General features: G+C 40.1%; 1 protein-coding gene, 1 long non-coding RNA gene and 1 pseudogene across 12 annotated transcripts in view; 2 read left to right on the top strand and 1 right to left on the bottom strand.

Moving 5' to 3' along the window:
• The window catches only part of KIF6 (kinesin family member 6), a 389,626-nt gene that overhangs the window by 201,694 nt on the left and 164,729 nt on the right, over positions 1 to 23,203 (bottom strand). For all 11 annotated transcript variants that reach the window (XM_015136288.3, XM_078000037.1, XM_078000038.1 and 8 more), the window contains 3 exons: positions 9,748 to 9,853; positions 8,708 to 8,858; positions 4,166 to 4,384 (listed from right to left, as the gene is read on the bottom strand). In XM_015136288.3, coding sequence (XP_014991774.2) covers positions 4,166 to 4,384; positions 8,708 to 8,858; positions 9,748 to 9,853 — 476 coding nt within the window. The remainder of the gene's footprint in view (positions 1 to 4,165; positions 4,385 to 8,707; positions 8,859 to 9,747; positions 9,854 to 23,203) is intronic.
• Positions 1 to 23,203, top strand: part of LOC144340361 (uncharacterized) — a 221,736-nt gene that overhangs the window by 53,549 nt on the left and 144,984 nt on the right. The window lies entirely within an intron of this gene.
• On the top strand, positions 16,539 to 18,833 carry LOC100428094 (transcription factor E2F4 pseudogene; annotated as a pseudogene).

The raw sequence follows: 23,203 nt of genomic DNA, 5'->3' as shown, positions 1-23,203 counted from the left end.
TCAGGAGGCTGAGGCAGGAGAATAGCGTGAACCTGGGAGATGGAGCTTGCAGTGAGCTACTCAGGAGGCTGAGGCAGGAGAATAGCGTGAACCTGGGAGATGGAGCTTGCAGTGAGCCGAGATCGCGCCACTGCACCCCAGCCTGGGCAACCAAGCGAGACTCTGTCTCAAAAAAAAAAAAAAAAAAAAGGGTAACCTGATAGACATTTCTCTTAAGAAGACATACAAATGCTCACATTATTCTTTAAGACTAAATGTTATGAAATGTTCTTTCTTCTACCCACCTTTGAATGTCCAAATTCTGCCCATCCTTTGAGATTTAACTTTCATGTCACCTGCTCTGTAATGCTTTTCTCAATCTACTTATTAAATCCTCTCCTACTCCTTTGAATTCACACAGTGTTTCTTCCAATTGCTGCTTAGAGGACTTGATATTTCAGTCTCTGCTCTTTGGGTAGAAAGCCAGCCTCCACTGTTTAAATGTAAGCTCCCCAAAGCAGAGCCCCATTCTCAGTTCACCATGGCATTGCCTACAACGTGCACCCTGGGCCTTTCTATGCACACAGCAGGGACTCAACAAATTCTCATGGAGCAGGAGATAAGGGTCTGGAACCTCCAGGCTACAGCTTTGGCTTTCATTTCACCTTTTAGAATGCCAATGGCATCATCTGTGATGAGTGGGTTCTGTTGGCATCTCAAAGAGTTAAAGGAGGTGGTGAGTCATCAGGGCTCTCAGAACACTGACTGGTTCCAGGTGACTATTTAGAACAGGCAGTCAGAAAACTAAAACAGAAAGAAATTTTTAAAAAACGCCAACCCTTAAACTCCTCCTATTTTAAAGCGAACAATACAACTCTTTGCAAACTATGGAGCCGAACAATCCCTCTCATTATTTCAATGAAACCAAAACAGACATTTAAACTCCAAAACAACAACAAAAAGCCCCAGAGCCCCTAACCTTCCTTGGCCATGTCAGGTTGCTTGCGCAATGACTGGAGGGCTCTCTAGGGACCCATGAATTCGGTTTCATTTTCTAATTTGAAGGGGGTTATTTTCAGCATAAAGCGGTAAAGCGGAGGTGAATGGGAGATGGGAGAGGGTTGTCAAAGGGGAGACAGTTTCACAACAGTTTCAGAGATGGTCAGATTTACTTACTTTCTGCATTAGAGGCAGCCCTGAGGACAGTTAATAGAAACCATTAACACTGACATAAGGCAGAAATACTTTCAAAACAACATACTTATTAATTTTTTTATATTTGGTTTAGTTTATACAAGCTTCTTATATATAAAACAATGGAATAATAAAGACTGATCAGCTCCTAGAATCTTAAATATTGTAATGAACTACCCCATTACCTGTTGCTTTGCCGCCTTATTCATCCACAACAATTTTCATCCTATGTGTAGTTTTGCCAAAAAAAAAAAAAAATTCCCCAATCGTCCCTCCCCCAAATGGTGAGATCATTATCATTCCATTTGTAAGCCTACCTCTGTTTAAAGTTATTGGTAGAACTATATCCAAAGACAGCGAAAACAACTCAAAAACCCTTTCAAATAGAAGGCTCTTCTCCAAAACTTTAACCTCATTTGTATTAGGATTTTACAAAAAATTTCCATTCTTTTTTCAGTGATTTTCTATTCGAGTAAACTTTATTCATTCTCCAAACAAAACTCTAGTCTGTCTCAATAGCAATATCAAGGGAGGAAAAGAGTTACTGAAAGTCTTGACTATAATTATAAGGAAGGAGAGTGATTATAAGATGCTGTGGGGAAGAAGAATTATGAGAAGGGAGATGGTGTGGGCAAGAAGACATAGAAATAGAAAAGGCCTGGCACACAACAAGGGGCTGGGCAGTGATATCTGAGACCATTTATGCGTGGGTACAATAGTGTGTGTCTTTGGAAAAGGCCAGTAAACAGTGGTCCCCTTCTATCATAAGCCATGAGGTTCTAACATGAGTACCTATTTTATTTCAGCAGAGATGCCAATCCCATGCTCTCTCTAACCAACAATGTCAATTGGGGAAATTGTGGGGCCAGGGAAGGCACTCACTGTTCCTTGTCTCCATGAAAAGCCTCACCAGCCACCCAGACACCTGGGGGCCAATCCTCACCCTTAACCCCCAACATCCAATCTGCCACGGGTCCCTGTCCACTCGACCTCATAAACGCTTCTGATGCCCCTGCCTCTCTCTTATCATCTTTGTCCTTTGGCCTGGACTGCTGCCATAGCCTCCTAACTGGTCATGCAGTCTTAGCGTCCTCTGCAGTCCCTTCTGCCCATGTCAATCAACCTGTTTTCCCAGCCTTTCACTCCCCAGATCCTAACCACACCTGGCTTTTGTACTTCCTAAAATGCTCCTTTCCACCACAATGGCCTGGAAAGCTATCCATGCCATTGATTCTCTCTGCTTGCAATATTCCTTCTAGCCACATTTCTACCTTCACCCCACTTTTGGGATTTTTCTGGTCTTAACTGGAGGTTGGGTTCCTGGTATGTGCTTTCTCGGTAACACAGATGTGTATTTCTGTAATCGGTTGTTCAGTGGCTCTCTTCCCTGTCAATCTGTACATACTGAGGTCAGAGGTTGTATTTGTCCATGTATGTTTTCCTCTGTAATATGGAATAAAACAAGAACTTATAGGATAAAGATTAAATGAGTTAATCCAGGAAGAGAACTTAGAATAGTACCTGATGTATATAAGGACTCTGTAAGCTGTGGCCATAATAATACTAATTAGCACTATGCCTAAAACAAAGGATGTGCTCTATAAATGTTTGTTGAATGAAAGAGGAATGAATAAATGAATAAATCATTGAATTCAGCAATCCAGATGGCCCCCTTTTCCCAACCAGCAAAGATGTATAGAAAACTATCACAGGGAGGAATTATGGATCTTCATTGTCTACTGCCATCATGATAAACGGTAAAAACAGCATGCTTGGTGTCCTGGGATTTCTAGTTCATTCTATTGTGTTGCTGAAAAAATAGTCAAAGCAAGGAGATATGGAATTAAGAGATAAAGATTTGTAATGTTACAAAATATATTTCTATGCTTCTCAATCTTGTCTTAACTAAAATATGTGCTTCTTAGTGAGCACCATACTGCTTAATTATTCCCAGGCTGAATCCTTCAGAAAACCATGCGTGTCAGGTAGTCCATTCCAACACATGTTTATCCAAAAAATTTCAACTTATGTTGCCAAAGAGGGAAGGGCTTTACCCATTTGTTCTAGGACATTCCATAGGTCTGGTTCCTCAATGTCTTTAAGGGAAAGGCATCAGTCACCTGAGTGCACATCATGCTCTGCTGGCCTAATAGAAACATATGCGAATGAACTTGGGCTCCCAGCACAGTCTGTAGCAGCAGGACACTGACACACCTTTCAAAAGCTGGAAACAGGAAAGGTGCCTCTGAGTTGGCCCAACCCTGCCAAATGCTATTATCTGACAAAGTTTTATTAATTTATTGTCACTTAAGGATGTGGTAATATTATTATTATCATTATTATTTTTGAGACAGAGCCTCACTCTGTCGCCCAGGCAGGAGTGCAGTGGCCTGATCTCGGCTCACTGCAACCTCCACTTCCTGGGTTCACGCCATTCTCCTGCCTCAGCCTCCTGAATAGCTGGGTCTACAGGCACACGCCACCATGCCTGGTTAATTTTTGTATTTTTTAGTAGAGATGGGGTTTCACCATATTGGCCAGGCTGGTGTTGAACTTCTGACCTCGTGATCTGCCTGCCTTGGCCTCCCAAAATGTTGGGATTACAGGCGTGAGCCACCGTGCCCAGCCCGGTAATATTTTTAGATAGTTTTCCTGCACATAGTTCATCTGAATTTAGAAATAAACACTGCATTGTCATCATATCAGCAATATCGGATCTTATTTGTTCCCTTTCTCTAAAGTTAACTTTTTTACGGTTACCCTGAACCCATCTATTCTACCACTGAATTCTGTGAAAATTCATACTTGGTTCTTCTCGGTTCAGTCATCAGTTTGGGAAACTGGTATTTCATTTAAGACAATTGATAGTTATAAAAAATAACTCTAACAAATAAATTGTGTGAGCCTTTGTCCCGATACATTTAAAACTAAGGGGTGCTACATGGAAATCCATTACAGACAATGAGAAATATTGGAAATTTAGTCAACTGACCTGTTTTCTTGTGGAGCAAACTGGATCTGTTCCCCAAAATGCTGAAGTCCTGGGCCTGTGAGGGAGCTGAGGATAGTCGCATCCTTTGACCTTCTTCTGGGTTTCCCGGGGGGAAGGGTGGGCTCTGGGAGTGTCTGAATTCACGTCTATCCATGCCAGCCAAGTGGAGGGCCTCCTGAGCTTTCTTCTTTTCTTTTTTTAACATGTTGACCAGGATATCTGAAACTTGACTTAAGGATTGAATGACTGATGCTAGCTTATAGTAATCAAAACACAAATGTCCTAAGTGTCATTAATGTTCCTAACATTTGCTATTTATCATGTGGTAAAGACTGACTGAAGGAAGGCTTCAACTTTCTGAAGCCCCATATATAGTTATGGACAATTTAGGGGACATTCTTTCAATATAGCACCATTATATGAAAAATTAGCAAACCCAAGGTCTTTAAAATGTTCTGAGTGTAAACCAGGTACGTCTTCACAATCTCATGAAAGCACTTACAAAAAGTCAAATGAAGGCTGAATAGTAGTAGACAATAGGCTATGTATACATCTTCAAGGCTGAATAGTAGTAGATAATAGGCTATATATACATCTTCCCAGATAAAAGATGAATTTACTTACATAGCCTATGTATACGTATCAGCCCCCTGGTTGAGCACGCACCTGCTCAGGAGGCAGCAGAAGAGCTGAAGGGGAGAATGGCGAAACCCACCCAGCTGGCAGACCAGCCGTCTTCATCCTGGTGGCCAATGCAGTGACAAAGATGCAGCCAGAGCGCCCCAAGCTCAACACATGCTTATGTAGAGTACATTTAGATGGGGGCTTTTTAAGCCACTAATGTTTGGTCTCAAATGGAACTGAAAAGCAGCAAATTATTAGCATAGACATATCATTTTAAAATGCACCTTTTGTGGGCCATTGAGATATGCCAGGACCATTGATGATAAAGGATAAAACCACTCCCCTCTACCCCACTTCACTGTTCATTCTGGGTTCAAGATGCCTAGAACTCTAAGAGATTTTTGTCCAATCCACTAAACGGAAAGACTATAACCCCTATTGAGAATCTCAGAGCTCTAACTGCATATGGGGTAAGATGAATTCAATGCCTTTGCATCGCTAGAGAAGACTCATTAAAATGGGAGTCTAAATGTGGTCTGGTGTGGGAGAGAGACAGCACTGCTACTTAGAAAGGGGGAGAGGTACCCAGATGATATTTATTCTTGGACAAGCAGCACGAAGTCATATGACCTTCACCTTCCTCCTCAGCTTTAACTCCCAGTTGGTGACTTCTGGAAGCATAATCAGTTTTGCTCTCTCTGATGTGGCTTCCATTCCTTGCCCCAAAACAACAGGTACTTACCAAAAATGCTCACAGCTTCTTAGTGTCTAAGAATTAACACCACAGAGAAGAACAGGGCTCTGCCCCAACATGCTGCTCTTCTTTGTATGGAACTGATTACCAATGTCATCACATACTTCCATTGGTTCACACACTGTGATGGCAATATCCACTGACTCACTCATTCAGTGATATTTGTTGGAGCTTGAGCTATAGATGCCAGGCCCTGTTCTAGGCATCGGTATAGAGCAATGACAAGGCAGACTAGTTTCTTGCTCTCATGAGGCAGACATCCTACTGGGGAAAGAGGTCTCACACATGCACGCATGCACACACACACACACACACACAATATCAGAATGCCAGATACCTAATGTGAAGAAGGTCAAGGGTGACTGGGCAGCTGCTCTATATTGGGTGCTACAAAAGGCCTAAGAGTGACCTTTAAGGTGAGATCTGAGCCATAAGAAGAACCAGCCAGAGGAAGAACATCTATGCAGAGGAGATGGTGAAATCCCTATAGAGAAACAGGCCCAGCAGTGGCTCCCAATGCTGCAGTCCTGTGATCCCACATCCTACAATGCACACGACAGCTCCCGAGATGAAGAATTATCCAGCCACAAATGTTGATAGTGTCAAGGCTGAGGAACCTCGTGTTAGAAGAACAACAAGAAAGTAACTGTGACTGAAACCTAGCACACGTGGGACGAGGCATGAGAAATGAGGTCTGTGGGGGAGGGAATGGGGTGGGCGGGGCAAGATCCCCCAGGCCCTTGTAAACCAGCGCAAGGAGTTTGGTTTCATTCTTAGTATCATGGGAAGTCCCTTGAAGATTTGAATCAGAATAATGATGCGTTCTGACGTACATTTCATAAAGATCACAATACGAATCTATCTTCTGTGCTGCCTTCCTTCTTCTCACCTTTCCCCTGTCTTCTTGTCCTCCCCATTCCCATTTATGGGAATGGCCTTTGTGCCAAGCACTTTGCTGGGTCATGAATCCCCCTGTCATATATTTTGTGAAGGGGTGTGTGAACTTTATTCAAGCTGAGGATGTCACTGACAGGACATCATTTTCACTCTCTTTCCAAGAAGATCTGATGTTGTTCGCAGTCATTTGGGGTGCATTACTGTCTTTCATAAACTCAATTGTAAACACTTTATTTCCTGGAAGCCATATCTTTCCCATTTGTTGTGTCACAGTCTTAGCCTTCTGCATTCTACGAAGAAAGATATGAAAACATCCACCAACCCGACTCTGAGTAACTATGAGATTTCAGGAGGCTTTCTTGGTTGTTGGTCTTTGATAAGCACAGCTTTGAGAGGATTAAATCTTAGCTGCTATTCTTCCTTCTTCTGAGCTTACTCATTGTCTTCATAGTCATAACTCCAATTATATCACACTCTGCAGTGCTCAAAGCATTTATGGGCTTTTCTCAGCAGGTCTTATGGTCCTGCTCCTGAAGAGTAGAAAGCAACGTCACTGAGTAGGTACAGAGCTAATAAATGAAGAGCTAGGATTTCAATCCAGGTATGAATTGAAGTACAGTATTCTTTCCACTCTGACTACCACACACCATCATTTTGAATAAGAGTCTCAGATGGAGGGAGCCCTGTTTGAATTGCTGACAGTCAGTAAAGAAGCTAGGGTAGCCTCACATGAACGGCAATGCCTGGATTCACCGCAGTGAAGGAGGGGAGGTGATGGATATCTCTCTTTCACTCTCTTTTTAAAACAAACATATAGGAACAAGCTTGGACTGTTCTCTCTCTGTCATACCTCATTTCATCCCTCCTATATGCACAGATATTCATAAGCCCAGAAGGGGATTAAGAAGTTGGTAGGAGTATTTAAAGGAGAAGATCCTAGACTAGGATCAAGGCCAAGAAAAGAAACAGAGCTCGTACTGGGGCTGGGGCCAGGACTGAGGTCCAGGCTGAGACCATGCCTGGAGATGGATGGTGTAAGAGGAAGGAAAAGGAATGCGAGGGTGACAACACCGTGGGCAGCACTGACGGACGAAGGTTTGTGTGTGCGTGCCAGGGGGATTCTCAGCTGAACCCTGGCCAGCTAAAACTCACTTGAATCTGACACACAGGGTCTGCTAATACTCAAGTAAAATTAAAGACCGAAGTTAATCAGGCAACATACCTACCTCCCATTTAGTTTGTTCTTACCTCTTTATTACTGGGTTTCCTTTATGTAGACTATTTTCATGCATTTTGCATAAATAGCTGAAGCTAAATTATCTTTTAGTAATTTAAAAAAATGAACAAAAATATCTGTTTATAAAGAACTGACCGAAAGGATTTCTTGTGCATGTTTAAATTCTGTAAACGTAATGAAAATGCCAAATCTTTTTACAAGAAGCTTGAAAGATAAAATGAGAAACAATACTGAAGAAATATCTGGGAGGCCCGAGGTCCACTCAGCCCCACAGGGCTCCTTAGAAGTAACCACTTTGTCTACAACTGGAGGCAGCACATGCTCCCATGGGCTACTACCACTTTCAGCACCCAAGATACACTGCCTCCTGGAGCCAGTAAGAATTCTGTCTTATTTGGTACTGATCAGTTTAGCTAAAAAAAAAGAATTCTATCTTGAACACTCATCTATACTCACTTCCAAATTTGGGAACATTTGTAAGTGGAACTCAAAGCAGTAGATCTGGCTTTTAAATAAAAAGTTACATTTAAATCAATCTCTGCTCTTCATAAGCTAAATACCATTTGTCATTTTTCAGCCATCATTTGAGTTTCACCCACGCACCAGCCACAAATTCTGGGCCATGGTGAGGCTGTGGTCAGCCTGGTGTCCGGTCAGCTCGCTAAAGATAACCAGCTAACTTACTGGCTCAGGGCTAAAACAAAAAGAACACAACAGAGGAGCCAAAAATATATATTTTTAAAAATTAATGTTAAAAGATGGTGTAAAAAGGCTCATACTTTGAAATAAACTGAAATGTTCCCTGCAAGAGTAACTATGTCAGGATAAAAACAAACACATCTTTTTCTTTTATAGAAACTCTTTTTCACTAGTTGCAATACTTTGAAGGGATCTTTGACTTCTCAATGGAAAGAAGCAATGTGAAATGGAAGCTGGGTAGGGAGCTCAGCCACGTGGCTCAGGAAAGACAGCTGTTTACTCCTTTCAAACCAGGAGAGAGGAAGTTTCTTCATCACTTCAGAAAGGATACTGATTTCATTATCTCTCTGTTTTAGAATATCTCGTAGCTTTCTATATTCTTCCTCTTTTAATGGTTCTTGACAGTCTTGGTCTTTGCTTTCAGAGGAGACTGTATTGGAGACTGTATTGTTTCCAAAGATCTTCTTGTCATTCAATAGTTTCTGCAAGATAAAATAAGAGCTTAGTGTCCATATCTCTAGTCCGAATTTCTTTTGTTTCTTTGACTCTTTTTCCTTTAACAATTCCCTGCACACATCAGGCATGTGTGACCTGCACGACGCAGGCGTGTTGTCTTTGCGATGCAGCTGCTTTTTTGTCTTGGCATGTTTTCTCCCTTCTACCTGCCTTCTTTCCCTCTTCCTTCCTCATCCTCCTCTCCCCTATCTTATCTCTTCTTCCCTAAATTGGGAAATGCCTGCTCAACATTATCTCCTCTTGGACTCCTTTCCCTTTCTCTATACATCATTCCACTTAATTCACACTTTTATTCTAGTACTTATCATGCATTGTGATTATTCTTTACAACATCTGTCATCTCCATGACTTGCTTATTAAACTTTGCCTTATCTATACCTGGCCCTTAGTAACTCACAGCAAATGTTTATTATCTTAATGAAGTATGAAAAATACAAGCAAGCTAAAAGTAAAAGTGATTATGTTCCCAGCTCCTCATCACGAAAATTAAAACCTAAGGCAGAGAAGAACTGAAATATCATGGGTATATCAAATTGCTGAAAAAATGCAGAATGCAATTCTCTTGATATAGCTTGAAAAGATTTAAAAAAAAAAATATGGAACTTACTCTGTGTAGAAGGTAGATATTCCTGGCAAAAGAATTAGAAGTCCATGTCCTGAGTTTATTTATTGGCAAGTAAGATACCATCTCTGAAGAAACTCAGTGATAGCCATACTATTGGTTCAAAGGTTATACCATTTTCTGGACATGCAATGCTGGATCCTAACCTTCCAAGAACTGGTCAACTAGAAAAGCTTTTGTGCAGCTTGAACATGGCTGAAAATGGCTTCTATTGGGGAAACATTGAAGTTTACCTTTAAATGATGAAAACAGTGATGAACTTTACGCATATCCGCACCAACCTCTAATCTACTCTCTGGATCCTGGTCTTCCAAAAAGGATGTTATTAGTTTTTCCAGCCTAAAAATACATAACGTATGAGAAGCAACTGTGAGCTAGAAGTTTTAGAAATTCTAATGGCAGTATCTAGTTGGTTAACATTTAAAGTACAGGATATTGTTCCCACCTCTTTACAGAAGTACAGATTTGACTATACAAATTAAGGGAAAAGAAACATTGACAAAGTGAAATTTGTAGTGAAGCAATTATTTGACTAATTTCCAGTGAATTTTCTCATAAAGCTTTCAATACAGAAATCATTTGACTTCTACAGCCCATCCATTCTAGCCACTCTGAATTTCTGTGCCCCTGTGCCTGGCTGCTGCATTGCTAGAAAAAGTAATGAGAATGTGTTTTAAATTAATTTCACTAAAAACTCATGCAACTCAGCCTCAGCTGGTACCTCAGTGATGCCCCACTATCTTTTTAATCATTCCAGGTGATCTTCTGTTCTTCACAGTGCCTATTCCAAATCTTTGTATAGTCCCCACGCCTACCACTACTCTCACTCCCTGTCAATAAAGTCACTTCTCACCAGATGGAGAAAGTCATACAGACTCCTTTGTTTCCTCGTCCTTCGCCTCGGAGTATCTCTGCCTCACTGCTCAGGCCCTCTTCCTGTTTTTACAGATTCTGGATGATATTCTTCCTCTTTCTCAAGACCATTCTCTCCCCTGGGCTCTCTTTCTGCTTCTTCCAGGGCTTATCTTGTTAATTACCTCTTTTCCCTTAATCATCTCTTCATCTCCTCTCTATACCAACTTTTTCCTCTCTGCTTACAATCATCTTGTTTTTCCTATCCTAAAACAAAACAAAATAGAAAACAAAACACCTCCCTTTGGAGAGGCCATCCAACCACTCTATTCTAAAGTCCTAGTTTGGCCAGGTACAGTGGCTCACACTTGTAGTCCCAGCACTTTGGGAGGCCTAGGTGGGCGGATTACTTGAGGTCAGGAGTTCAAGACCAGCCTGGTCAACAGGGTGAAACCCTGTATCTTCTAAAAACACAAAAACTAGCCAGGCAAAGTGGTGTGTGCTTGTAATCCCATCTACTTAGGAGGCTGAGGCAGGAGAATCACTTGAACCCTGGAGGCAGCGGTTGCAGTGAGCCGAGACTGTGCCACTGCACTCCAGCCTGGGCAAAAGAACAAGACCCTGATTCAAAAAAAAAAAAAGTCCTAGTCTATTCATAGCACCGTGTGCCCATGTAGCATTCTAGTACTTTGTATCAGAGGGAAATTCTTGGCTCTTATTTATCTTTGTGCTTCCAGTCCCCCACATTAGGTTCTCAACACAAATATGTTCACGTTACTGAATTCACTGCCGTGGACATGGTTCCCCTCTATATTGAGATGGAACTCTTAATAAGGAAGGTGTAAGGATGACAATCAGTATCTATGATGTTTGGTATCATAATACAGCAGCAGCATATCTTTCTAGGACTATTATGAAAATATTTGCATACTTTCAGCATCTTTTAAAACTGTATATACACATTTCCCTTCTGCTGTTACTATCAGCCCACTCAGATAAAATGTAATGATTTGTATCATAGAACAGCCTTGGATTTCATTTTTACCTCTTGTAATCTGTGACATGTGACAGCTATATATTTACAAGCATGAGACAATTTATACTGTTACTTTTAAGGAGTTTCTTTAGGTGAAGAGATACTTGTCATTTGCACTATTTGCTGATTGACACTGTGTTTCCTTTTGGATTAGAGCCTCAAACCACCAGATATACAGAGGATTTATACCTGATACATTTTTTAAAAAATCATGTAAAATATTATGAAAATACATATTTATGAACAAAATTCCAAACAATACAGATGTGAATAAATTAAAAAGTAAAAACTCCTCCCACTCCCCTGCCATCATTCCCCACAACTTTTTTTTTTTTAATTTTGATACCTTGGGAAATCCACTGTTAACAGTTGAAATATATTATTCTTATTCTTAATGAAGCAGATACCTATATCTATATATTCATTTATACTTTTTTTGTTTTTATAAAAATGAGATCACATTTTGAATAATGTTTTACAGCATTATATTTCTAAAGAATTTATGGCAGATGAGCTTCCCCATCAGTGCATATGCAGTAGGGGTATTTCATTTCTAATGGCTATGTAATATTCCATACTATGGATTCCTCTCTTGATGGACACTGAGGTGACATACTCATACAGTCGCTATGTTCCTCTGTAACCCATGATGAGGCCTTGATCTACAATTCTGACTTAATGAGGCTTAAAAAATAGTAATGTTTAGCTACTTGTATTTTCCCTGAATACATAGCAGAAATTTTGAAATTTCAAAATTCACTGTGGGTTCTAGAATATACACTCATTCTCTGGAGTGAAAGCACTTTGTAATTTCCAGTGTCCATAAAATTTCTAGCAGACAATATTAAGTTGGAAGTAATGGTTAATCAGTTCTTTCTTCTTGCTTTTTCTTTAGAAAACAACTTCCGTATAGTTTAATCACAAGTATACATTCTAGGAAACTTTCTCTGAAGGAAGGCTGAAGTGGACTCCTAGCTCAGAAGAAAACCTCATAAGATACAAGCCTGCTGATGAGCTGGACCACTCGTAGATTGCTCATGTGCACTGGGCTTTGGCTATTCCATCAAGATTCCTGTCCCACACAGCAACAGTGTAGGATACAAGGAGGATCAGGGACGTAATCCAAAGAAATAGGCAAGAACTTCTGCCTAAGTAAAAGGACGGATCCCCTTACTCTTTCTGGGACTCGATTAGTCTAGTACATAACTAAGAATGAAGATCAGCCTTTTGACATACTGTTTTGCTTTCAGCACTTGAGAACACAGAGATAAGAAACATGCCTGGTCTTTCCGTCATACGTTTGATTTACTGTTGGGTTTATTTTCTTATCAAGCAAGGACTTGGTCTAATAATTAAAATGCAGAAAAATGCTTAATTCAGATGTTTTTGTTGTACTCTTCTAGTAGTTGAGACTGAACAAATGACCCAAAATTCCCCACATTTTCCTATCTACCAAAATAGTTTCCAAGTTTATACCTAGTCTCTGCTCCCTCTGAGGGGTCTCCCAGCTGCCAGAACTCTGCTGAACAGCGGAAAACTGTTTACAGAAAAGGCTCACTAAGGAGGTCAAGTGAGTACAATCAAGTCTTTTTTAGGACAAGCCCAAGTCAACAAGAACTTTCCTTATTCTCTACTTACACTAGAAGAAAGAAGAAAAAATAATCCTAAGGGAAAGAGAAAAGAAATGCACACCATTCAGTAACAAGAAATACTGTAATAATTTAAGTGTGTCTGGACATACAACCTCGCTGATGGAAGGTGATGGTTTGATGTTTGGTGACTATACAGATCTCAGCCGAACTGACTGCTAATGAAATACCTCTGACAGCCTGTGTCCTGGTTCAGCAACTCCATCATATTACAAATTTTGATACCTGGCTACATAATCAGAACTGACCACATTTCCTAATATGAGCTTTACCCTCTTGAGCCCACTGTACTCCCCTCTCAGCTCTTCATATTCCTTGCCAAAAAAAAAAAAAAAAAAAAAAAAAAAAGCTCTCTCTGTAGCCATATTTCCATAAAAACTTAAGTTTAATAGTATGAATAAAAACACAAAGCAAGCTTCTCATCATTAATGACAGCCAACATTGAGCATGCACTAAATGCTGGACACTCTTCTGTGCTATTTGCATATATCATTTCCTTAATTTTTACAACAACACTATATGATAACTACTATTATTATCCCCATGTCATAGGTGAGGAAACTGAAGCACAGACATATTACATGGCTTGTCCAAGGTCACACAGCAAGCAAACAGGTAAAATCCAAGTTTTGAAGCACAATACTTACCATACAATAACAAAGTTACTCAATGTATTTGAATACCATATTGGGTGACGTATTTCTAAAAGGGAGAACCCACACCTGCAAGCATTCATTGAGGAGGCAAATAGGTGGACAAAGAAGCGGGAAATAACTGAAAAGCAGTTGCTTAGATCTTAGCACGGCCAAGGACCACCATGACTTGTAACAGCAAAACAAGTTGGGAAGGAATCAAAATGTGCCATATCTGAAGATTAGTTAAATTAATTTTGGCATAGCTATGTACATAGTTAAGCAGCAATTTAAGTGATGGCGAAGTTGTGTACTTATTGACATTAAAAACACTCATACTATATATGGATAGCTTAACGATGAATCCCTCTGCAGGGATTCTGCAAGTACACTGTAACACATATAAGAAGACTGAAGAGACAAAAAGGAAGGAAAGGCAGGAGGGAAGGGAGAGAGGGAGGGAGGGAAGGGAGCAGATCAGCAGTCCTGAAATTTTTGACCAGCTAGTTGTCTTTGGCTCTAGCCAACATCTAACATTCATCATCTCCTTGTGAGAAAAGAGACCAGCGACCCAAGCTAACCTCACTCTTCTTCAATATTTTTATGATTATGTTATGTTTAACTGTTTTTTAAAATAAGTTCATCATTTATACATTGAGTCATTGAGTGTGATTAAGATGTTCTCATGATTCTCAAATAATCTTTGTAAAAAAGAAATTATGAACATGTTCCTGTCAGCAGTAGGTTCTAGAAATGGGCTAGAAACCATATCTCTATGGCACTGGTTGTGGGAAAGTTGGGAGAAAAGAACGGGATATAGAAACAAGAGCAAACCTAACCCAGGGCATGGAAACACTGGCTGTTTCCAAATAACTGGGACAGCAATTGGAGGTGTGCCCTGGGAGTGGGAGGGGAGCCTGGTGCTGTAACTGAGGCAAAGATAACAGAAGCATGCAGCAACACAGTGTTATTCTAGATAATTTACTATCAATGAGGCTCAGGGGATGAAAAGCAATGGGACTGCATCCTCTGATATAAAGCTGGAAATAGTGAGGGGGAAGAAAAATACCCCAGTTGGTGGGGCAGGGCTTCCCTGTGGTAGAACCATGGAAATTGGTATTTCAGAGCTGATGGTTCTTAGCTCAACTGTCTCCTCACTGGGAGAGGATTTGACAGCTCATTCCAGAGAGCTAGAAAGGAGTTCTGATTTACAAAACTAGCTTGTATTAATTATACCAAATACATATCAAAATCTGCCTCACTGCTCTCAATCATTTTGCCATTTAAAGATGGCTCCATTGAGGGTGAGTTGTCTCTGACAGGGTTAAACATGGGGATACTGACAAACCAAAGCTACATATTACCTGAGCAAAGATTGGGAAAAGAATGGGAAATAGTGATAAAGATATAAAAGGATATAAAGAATTCTTTTCTATGGCTGAACAATACTCCATTGTGTACATACACCACATTTTCTTCATCCATTCATCTGTTGATGGACACCTAGGCTGATTTCGTATCTTGGCTCTTGTGAAGAGCACTGCAATAAATATGGGAGTGCAGATATCTCTTCCATATACGATTTTCCTTTCTTTTGGATATATACCCAGTAGTGGGATTGCTGGATCGTACAGCAGTTCTAGTTTTAGTTTTTGGAGGAAACTCCATACTGAAATCCTATCATTTGCAACAACATATTTAGAAATGGAGGATATTATGTTAAGTGAAATAAGCCAGGCACAGAAAGACAAATGTCACATGTTGTCACTCACACGTGGGAGCTAAATAAAAAATTAACTCATGGAGATAAAGAATAGAATAACAGTTTTCAGAGGCTGGGAAGAGTAATGGGGAGGGAGGGGACAAACAGAGGATGGTTAATGGGTACAAAAATATAATTAGAAGGAATAAGATCCAGTATTCAGTGGCACAATGGGGTGACTACAGTTAACAATAATTTATTATATATTTCAAAGTAACTAAAAGAGTGGAATTGGAATGTTCCTAACACAAATAAATGATAAATGCTTGAGGCAATGGATATTCCAATTCCTCTGATTTGATTATTACACATTATATGTTTGTATCAAAATATCACATGTCCCATAAATATGTACAATATGTATCCATAATATTAAAAATTTTAAAGACTTTAGAAAGTATAAAAGGAAACTTGATAACTATTAACTTAAAGGAATATGATAACTAAATGAGAGAATAGCTACACAATAAAAAAATGGATTGTGGTAGCATAAGAAATATGGCAGAATGATTGGTTTCAATGATCTTCGTTCATCAACCCTCTGTGGGTTAAAACTTTCTCATTTGTAAAATGTGTAAAATAATACCATCTTTACACTGTAAGCTTTATGAAATCAGATAATGCAAGGAACAAAGAGAGGATAACGCCTGGCCTATTAAGGCTTTGCTATTCAACTGGACCAACTTTATAGGAATTGGCTGTGAGACTTTTGAAAATATAGAATTTTCGACTCCATCCTAGACCTCCTGAGTCAGAATCTACATTTAACAACATTCCCAGGTGATATGCATACAAACCAATGTTAAGAAGCATTGCAATGAGGCAACTGGTTATTGAATGTTGACACAAGAATACATAAACATGTTTTCAGTTTGGAACACCAAACAAAGATGTAACCGGAAATGTTCTGCGAAGGAGGAACTAACATCCCTTGATAGTCAACCATGTCCTGAACACTGCGCTAGTGACTTTACACGTGTTTTCTTATTTAAGTGGAAAAAAAGCCCTTTAGGGACTATCATAGTTTGGTTCTCTTTATACCTGTCTTGTCCCAGTTATTTCATTTTTACATTCATTCAATATCCATTACAAAATGTCAGGTACTTTCACATATATTTTGTTATTCATCTGTACCATAGGCCTATAAATTATGATCACTCTTTCACAGATGGGAATAGGAAAGCTAAGAGAAGTTCAGTAACTTGCATATTGTCACTAAGGTAGGAAATTGAAACACTGAGATTTGAAAACAATTGTTTTGACTCAAGAATCCCCACTCTTTGCATTCATACTACAAAGACTCTCAGTCAATTCAAAAAAGTGTTTTCCACATGCCATAATCTGACATACATTTGTATTTTCAATTTAGAATCTTCCTGTGAACTTTTAACCAGGAAAGATGCAAACAACATAGTTAATGAGAATATCAAATAAACATAATGAGATCATCAAATAAAGAGTAAATGGTCTGCCATATTTTAAAAAAAGAGAGTTTTTAACAGGCTGAAATGGTAGGGGGCAAAGGATGGGCTTCTTTTTGGGATGTGGCCCTTTAAAAACATACAGTATTGAGATAGCAAGTAATGCACAAAAGGAAAGTTCAGATAACAGTAAATTCACAATTATTATTAACTACATAACTACATAATCCACCAAGGACGTGAAAAGCTGAAGGCTGAGGTTGTGCCAATAGGACTACGACCAAAGGAAACTATACAAAAATTTTTCAGGGTCATTAGTTTCATGTTTGCTTTTTCTGAGATTCTGCTGAAAGCATCATTCCCAATTGACTTAAAAGTAGTCACTTCAAGAGTTTTTCCTTTTACAGTTTCCTGGTCTGTGACAGGTATTATATACATTATACGCTCCCCTAGCCCCAACCAGTGAGTGAAAGACATGGACCCTTACATGCGAGGAATCGAGTTCAATGTCAGCAACTCTGTTGGAATGAGCTCTTTTTAATAACAGTAGGGGGCCAGAAGGTTCACGGTTTTGGTGATGCAGAGGAAATTCCTATAGTTTTCCTTCTATAGGGTAAATTCATCTTAGTAATGCATATTTCCTTCCACCACAAAAGCACAGTCATGTAGTACCTCAAATGTAGAAATGCACAACTTCTTGATACTTTTAGTGATTTGAAATAGCAAATGTGAAACATCAAAATTAAAATCCAGACTGGTTTGCCTTTTTAATGGTGAAGATATGGCCTATTTATAGGCGCATGTACACATCCATGGCCAGGTACTTCTGTTTACAGAATTTCAAAAACTATTCTGAAATAATTTTTAAATAAACCAAGACAACTTTAAAGACACTAAGGTATATTTTACAAGGTCCTTTAAATGCGATGATGAAGCGTTTTGAAAAGTTATACAATTGATTTTGTTTTTGTCAATCCAGATTTCCATATATCCAATTTACTTAAAGGCATATATATCTTATGACTAAACATTTTAACTTCAGTAGGTATAGACGGGCTCAGGAGTCTAGAACAAATGTAAATAAGAGACGAAAATAGCTGGCCTGGCTGAGGAGAAGCAGAGGCTGGGCCACAGGCAATGCTGCCCCCAGGGACCTTCAGTGGGATATGAGAAGTATTTGAGACTCTCACCACCAAACTCCCACCACTTCTGCAGGAGGCCAAGGACAGCGTGCTTGACCTCAAGCTGGCAGCTGACACCCTATCTGTGTGCCAGAAACCGCAAGTTTACAGCATTACCAATGTATTGGAAGGCATAGGGCTAATGGAGTAAAAAATCCAAGAACAGCATCAGTGGAAAGGCATGGGGTCTGGCTGCAATAGGGCTGGAGATTGCAGACAAGCTGACTGAGCTCAAGGCAGAGATCAAGGAACTGCAGCAGCAGGAGCAAAAATTGGACCAGGTGTGGGGGAAGCAGAACATCTGGAACATCATAGCTGCTTGGCCTATGTGACTCATGAGGACATTGGTAGAGGCTTTGCTGGAGACACCCTCCTGCCATACTGGCCATACAGACCCTGTCGGGTACCAGTCTACAGATGCCCATCCCAGAAGTCCCCAGTGGGCAACAGTATGAGATTCACCTGAACAGCCTGAGTGGCCCCTTCAAGGCTGGTGAACAAGGAGGTATGGAGCTCACTGCCTGTGGCTGTGCCTATGCCAACACCTTCCAGAGCCCACCTGCTGTCTCTAGCCCTCCATCTCTGCCTGAGCCTTCCCTGTTCCATCTCCAGGAAACTTCACATGCAAGTAGGACTCAGTTGACCACCGCTTACCTCTGACCCTGACAGCTCCAGAGCCCGGTGGTGAGCTGAGCTCACTCTCACTGGACTGGCAGCATGAGACACTCACCCCTTGTAGTCTTCTCTGCTGGATAGCAGCAGCAGCAGCAATGATGCCAATGCATCAGAACCCAACCCCTCTATCTCCTTTGAACCCCTCAAGGCAGACCCTACAGGCATTCTGGAACTCCCTGAACAGTTGTCACTCTTGGATCTCACACGAGAACATATGAGCTCAGAGCTGCTGGAGGTGTTGATGTTCTCAGAAGTATTCTCCCTCCTCCTCCATCTTTCTCCATCTGCCAAGACCATGGTTACACCTACAACCTGGATGAGTAAGGGTGTCTGTGACCTCTTTGATGTGTCTATTCTCAGCCTCTGAGTGACAGGGACATGTCCTGTGTGGCTGGGACATAGACTGTCTGACCTAGAGGCTGCCTGGGGACAACCCCCACCCCATCACTACACAGCCTGAGAGCCACAGACTCCTGACTTCCCCCAGCCGCCCTCACTGCACGGTTCTGGCCACAAATCCCACTCCTGCACCAGCACCTGTACTGTCTTAGAGAGCAGAGGAAAGCTCAGCCCCCTGCACCACGGAGCCAAAGTGTTTGCCTCTCCTTTTCTAGGGCTTTCCCCACCTCATGTCCTCCTGGAGTCCTCCCCAGGCCCAGTTTGTCTGACACCTAGTGGCACAGAACCTAGGACCCACATTCCACCTCCCAGGGCAGCTTGTCCAGCCCAATACCCTGCTCCGGCCATGCCCCTCCCCCGTACCCAGATGGCAGGGGAACTGGATGCTGGCCAGCATCACCCCAGCCTCTTTTGCTGCCCCCCATCCTCTGGCCTTACGGCTCCTCCCGGACCTCTCGTGTATGCCACTCTACTGGGCCCTCAGCCCCGTGTACCTGTAGTGGGTAGGAGTAGGGGTGGGGGAGGGTGCTAACAGAACGGAACAGAGGTCTCTAGCTAGGACTCTGGGTGGCTCAGTCCCTGAGGACTGGCCTAACCTCTCACTGTCCCATAGCCTCCCACTTATTTCCATTTATTCATTTACCTTTATTTAGAGTCATTTGCAGAGAGTTAGAAAGATTGACAGTAATGAGGACGGGTGCAGTGGCTCATACCTGTAATCCCAGCACTTTGGGAGGCCGAGGCAGGTGGATCATTTGAGGTCAGGAGTTCGAGACCAGCCTGGCCAACATGGTGAAACCCTGTCTCTACTAAAAATACAAAAATTAGCCGGGTGGTAGCAGTGCACACCTGTAATCCCAGCTACTTGGGAAGCTGAGGCAGGAGAATCACCTGAGCCTGGGAGGCAGAGATTGCCATCAGCCAAGATCACCCCACTGCAAGATCACCTCCAGCCTGGGAGACAGAGTGAGACCTTGTCTCAAAAAAAAAAAAAAAAAGATTTATAGTAATGAATTATGATTTATAGATTTATAGTAATAAATGAATTATGAATTCTTATATAAAGATTATTTTTATACTTTCTGCAGCAAAAGGAAATTGTAATATTTGTACATGTCCAAGTGGGTAAAGATCATGCCTACGGCTAAAAAACAAGAGAGAAGAAAATTAGATAAATTAATCAATCCATAGATACTAATAATTCCCTCTTTAAATTCTACATGTATTTTTTGAAATTCTTGTTTTCTGTAGGCAAACACTATGGTGATTGTGTTTAATGTTAACACGAGTACACTCATCTACATAAGTCTATAATAAGTAAGAAACTGACTTACAGGAAAGAGAATGGTGGTGGGGTGGGAGTGGAGAAGGGAGTCAGTGAGCAGGAGATCTAGAGGCAGGAAAATGTGGAAGATAAGCCACATTCAGGAAGGGAGCAATGACAGTCAACAGAAACAAGGTTTTAGAAAATAGAAGAGGCCTATCATCATGATGAAGGCTGAATGAGCTGTGAAAGAGAAGTTAAACTGGCTTCACAGCTGACAAAAGAGTAGTGGAGAGATAGCTACCTAGGGAAAGGACTGGGAAAAGAGGCAAATCTGAGACTGTCGAGAAGCCACCAAGGCAGTCCCTCTGACCAGAACAGGGGCCAGAGATCAAGTCTGAGGATCAAGGAATGAGAGGCAAGATGGCAGGTGGGAGAACAAGGTTAGGAAGGTGGGAAGGAGTGGAGAGAAAGGCCTCAAGTGGATAAAACTAGAGCACACCTTTGGGAAAGAAGTTTATTGGGAAATTTGGGAGAATAAGGGCCAGCTGGAAATGGGTTGGCCCTATCAAAGTTATTTCTCTCCATGGTTAAAGTTTCCAAACTATGGAGTTTCCTGACAGTTCATTAATTTGATGGAGTAATGGAAGCTTTACCCATCCTTTGCTCCAAATCTCTGAATTTTTTTTTCTATGGTTCTGTCTTCTATGAAATTAAATTTGTAGACAACATTGAAGTTTAGAAATATACATTTTTTTCAGCTGGTTCCTTTGAAATTTTAAATAACAGCCTTGGTTTATATATGAAAATGCAGAACATACATATATATGTGCATATACATTTGCATATATGTATATGATTATATACATAGATATAAAATTAACAGAAAACTTGTTAAAGTTTTAAAAGACATATTAAAAGGATTTTGTTATGTAAAAATGCAAAGTAAATCCTTGAGGGTATGTTTCCATTTGATAAAAAATAATTTATTTTATCCTGTCATATGGAAAACAGCATATAGCTCTTTGGAAACGTGTTCATGTAATATTAAATCTAAAGCAAGTGTATGTAAATTGAGTCACACATTATCATTGAGTTCTGCATTAATTGAAGATAGGTTTACAAGGTAAAGACAGATCTTAGGATGCAATAACACCATGATAAAAAGTATTGAAAACTTAAGTGTTTAAAAGAAAATGACCATGAAATTGTTAAAACAATGATGCAGGGCCTACATAAAGGAAAAGTGCAAATTTAGAGAGCGAATAAAGAGGACAAGAACACACTGAGTTTTAGTATGTTCCTGAATGGGAAAATGCAGGATTGGAATCTCTCCTTTAATTTAACAATAAAAAGTAAACCTAATAGAAGTCCCACTGCAATTTTTTTTCCAGAAAAAAATGCCCATACAGAGACAACTCACAAAATTCTGTATACATTTTTTGGATGGAGGGGTCTACAAATCCTCAAAAGTCAATAAATGGACGTTTGTATAGAAAGCCCATAGAACTTCTGTTGGAGGTGTACACAGATATAGATACAGAAAGATGTCACAATTAAATGAAAAACACAAGTTAAAAAACAGCAAATAAAGGATGAGTCCATTTTTATTAAAATATATATTTATATGTATTCATTAAAAATTTTGAAGGATTACAACCAGTAATAATACTTATCTTTGAGTGGTGAAATCACAAGTGATTTCTATTCCCCCCCCTTTTTTTTTTTTGCCAATGATCACTTTTGTACAATGAATGCAAACTGTTTACAAAATAAAAATTTATAAAACTCTCACAACTCTCAGAGCAAAATTTTAAAAACTCAAAAGGTAAAATTCTAAAATATATTATATATTATAAAAATATATAATTTATAACTTTTCAAGTTACTTTACTTAAGCTACAGGAGAGAGCTATACCATGCTTGCTGTTAGGTTCTTGAAATGAACTCCACAGTGAAAACCCAAAGCTGTTCCTTCTGTTGCTTCCAGACGGGTTTGATTTGTTGATATGATCTAATTACTTATTTTATGGTCCTGCTTACAGTGGTTGGTGACTATTTCTGCGTTTGTTTATCCATCCTTTGTGCAGGCTATCAGGAACCAGGTGTTAGGCATTGATGTAATTTATTATTTCCATAAGTGCACATTTTCACACTGTGGGTTTTCTTTAAGTGGTAGAACCCATATAAAACTGTAATTAGAATAAACATTTGTTTCAGGAAGTCTTAAAAATATCCAGCTCTACACATACAAAAAGTTTTTCTGTGAAAAGCATACTGGGGAAAGCAAGGGAGAAATACAAATATTCTTGGTTGTGACCAAGGGTTCCATTCTTTGTTTTACAGAATTTCCTGGAGCTCACAAAACCCAAAGAGCAAGGAACATTAACACTGAGAAAGCATTAAATAACGGGAAGAATAAAACAGTATGTTCGTGTTTTCACACTCAAAACTTTCTAATTTAGACGCAAGTACTTGGACTTCTGATGAAAGAGCTGTCTAGGCCAAAAGAATCCAACATATCAGCCATAGTCCAACAAATGGAATTGCCATTTACGCCTCATCCTTTTTAAATTTGCTTTCGCTATGCATTCATTTGGTCTATTAGAACCCAAAACACTTAAACTTTAGGAGAATAAAATAATCATTAAAATACAGAAACAGCCCTGAGATGGAGACAGGCCTTTTTAATCATATGAGATAACTATTTCTTAAGAACTCAAATGCTTCCATAAACTACCCAAGGATAATTAATACAAGCTGTAGACCATGCTTTTAGTTTTGGTTTTAATATCTTCAAAATGTAGTGTCAGGACCA

Source organism: Macaca mulatta, chromosome 4 (assembly GCF_049350105.2).
Source record: "Macaca mulatta isolate MMU2019108-1 chromosome 4, T2T-MMU8v2.0, whole genome shotgun sequence".
NCBI lineage: Eukaryota > Metazoa > Chordata > Mammalia > Primates > Cercopithecidae > Macaca > Macaca mulatta.
The sequence above is the reverse complement of the archived record's forward strand: the minus strand, read 5'-3'. Positions and strand labels throughout refer to the sequence as shown.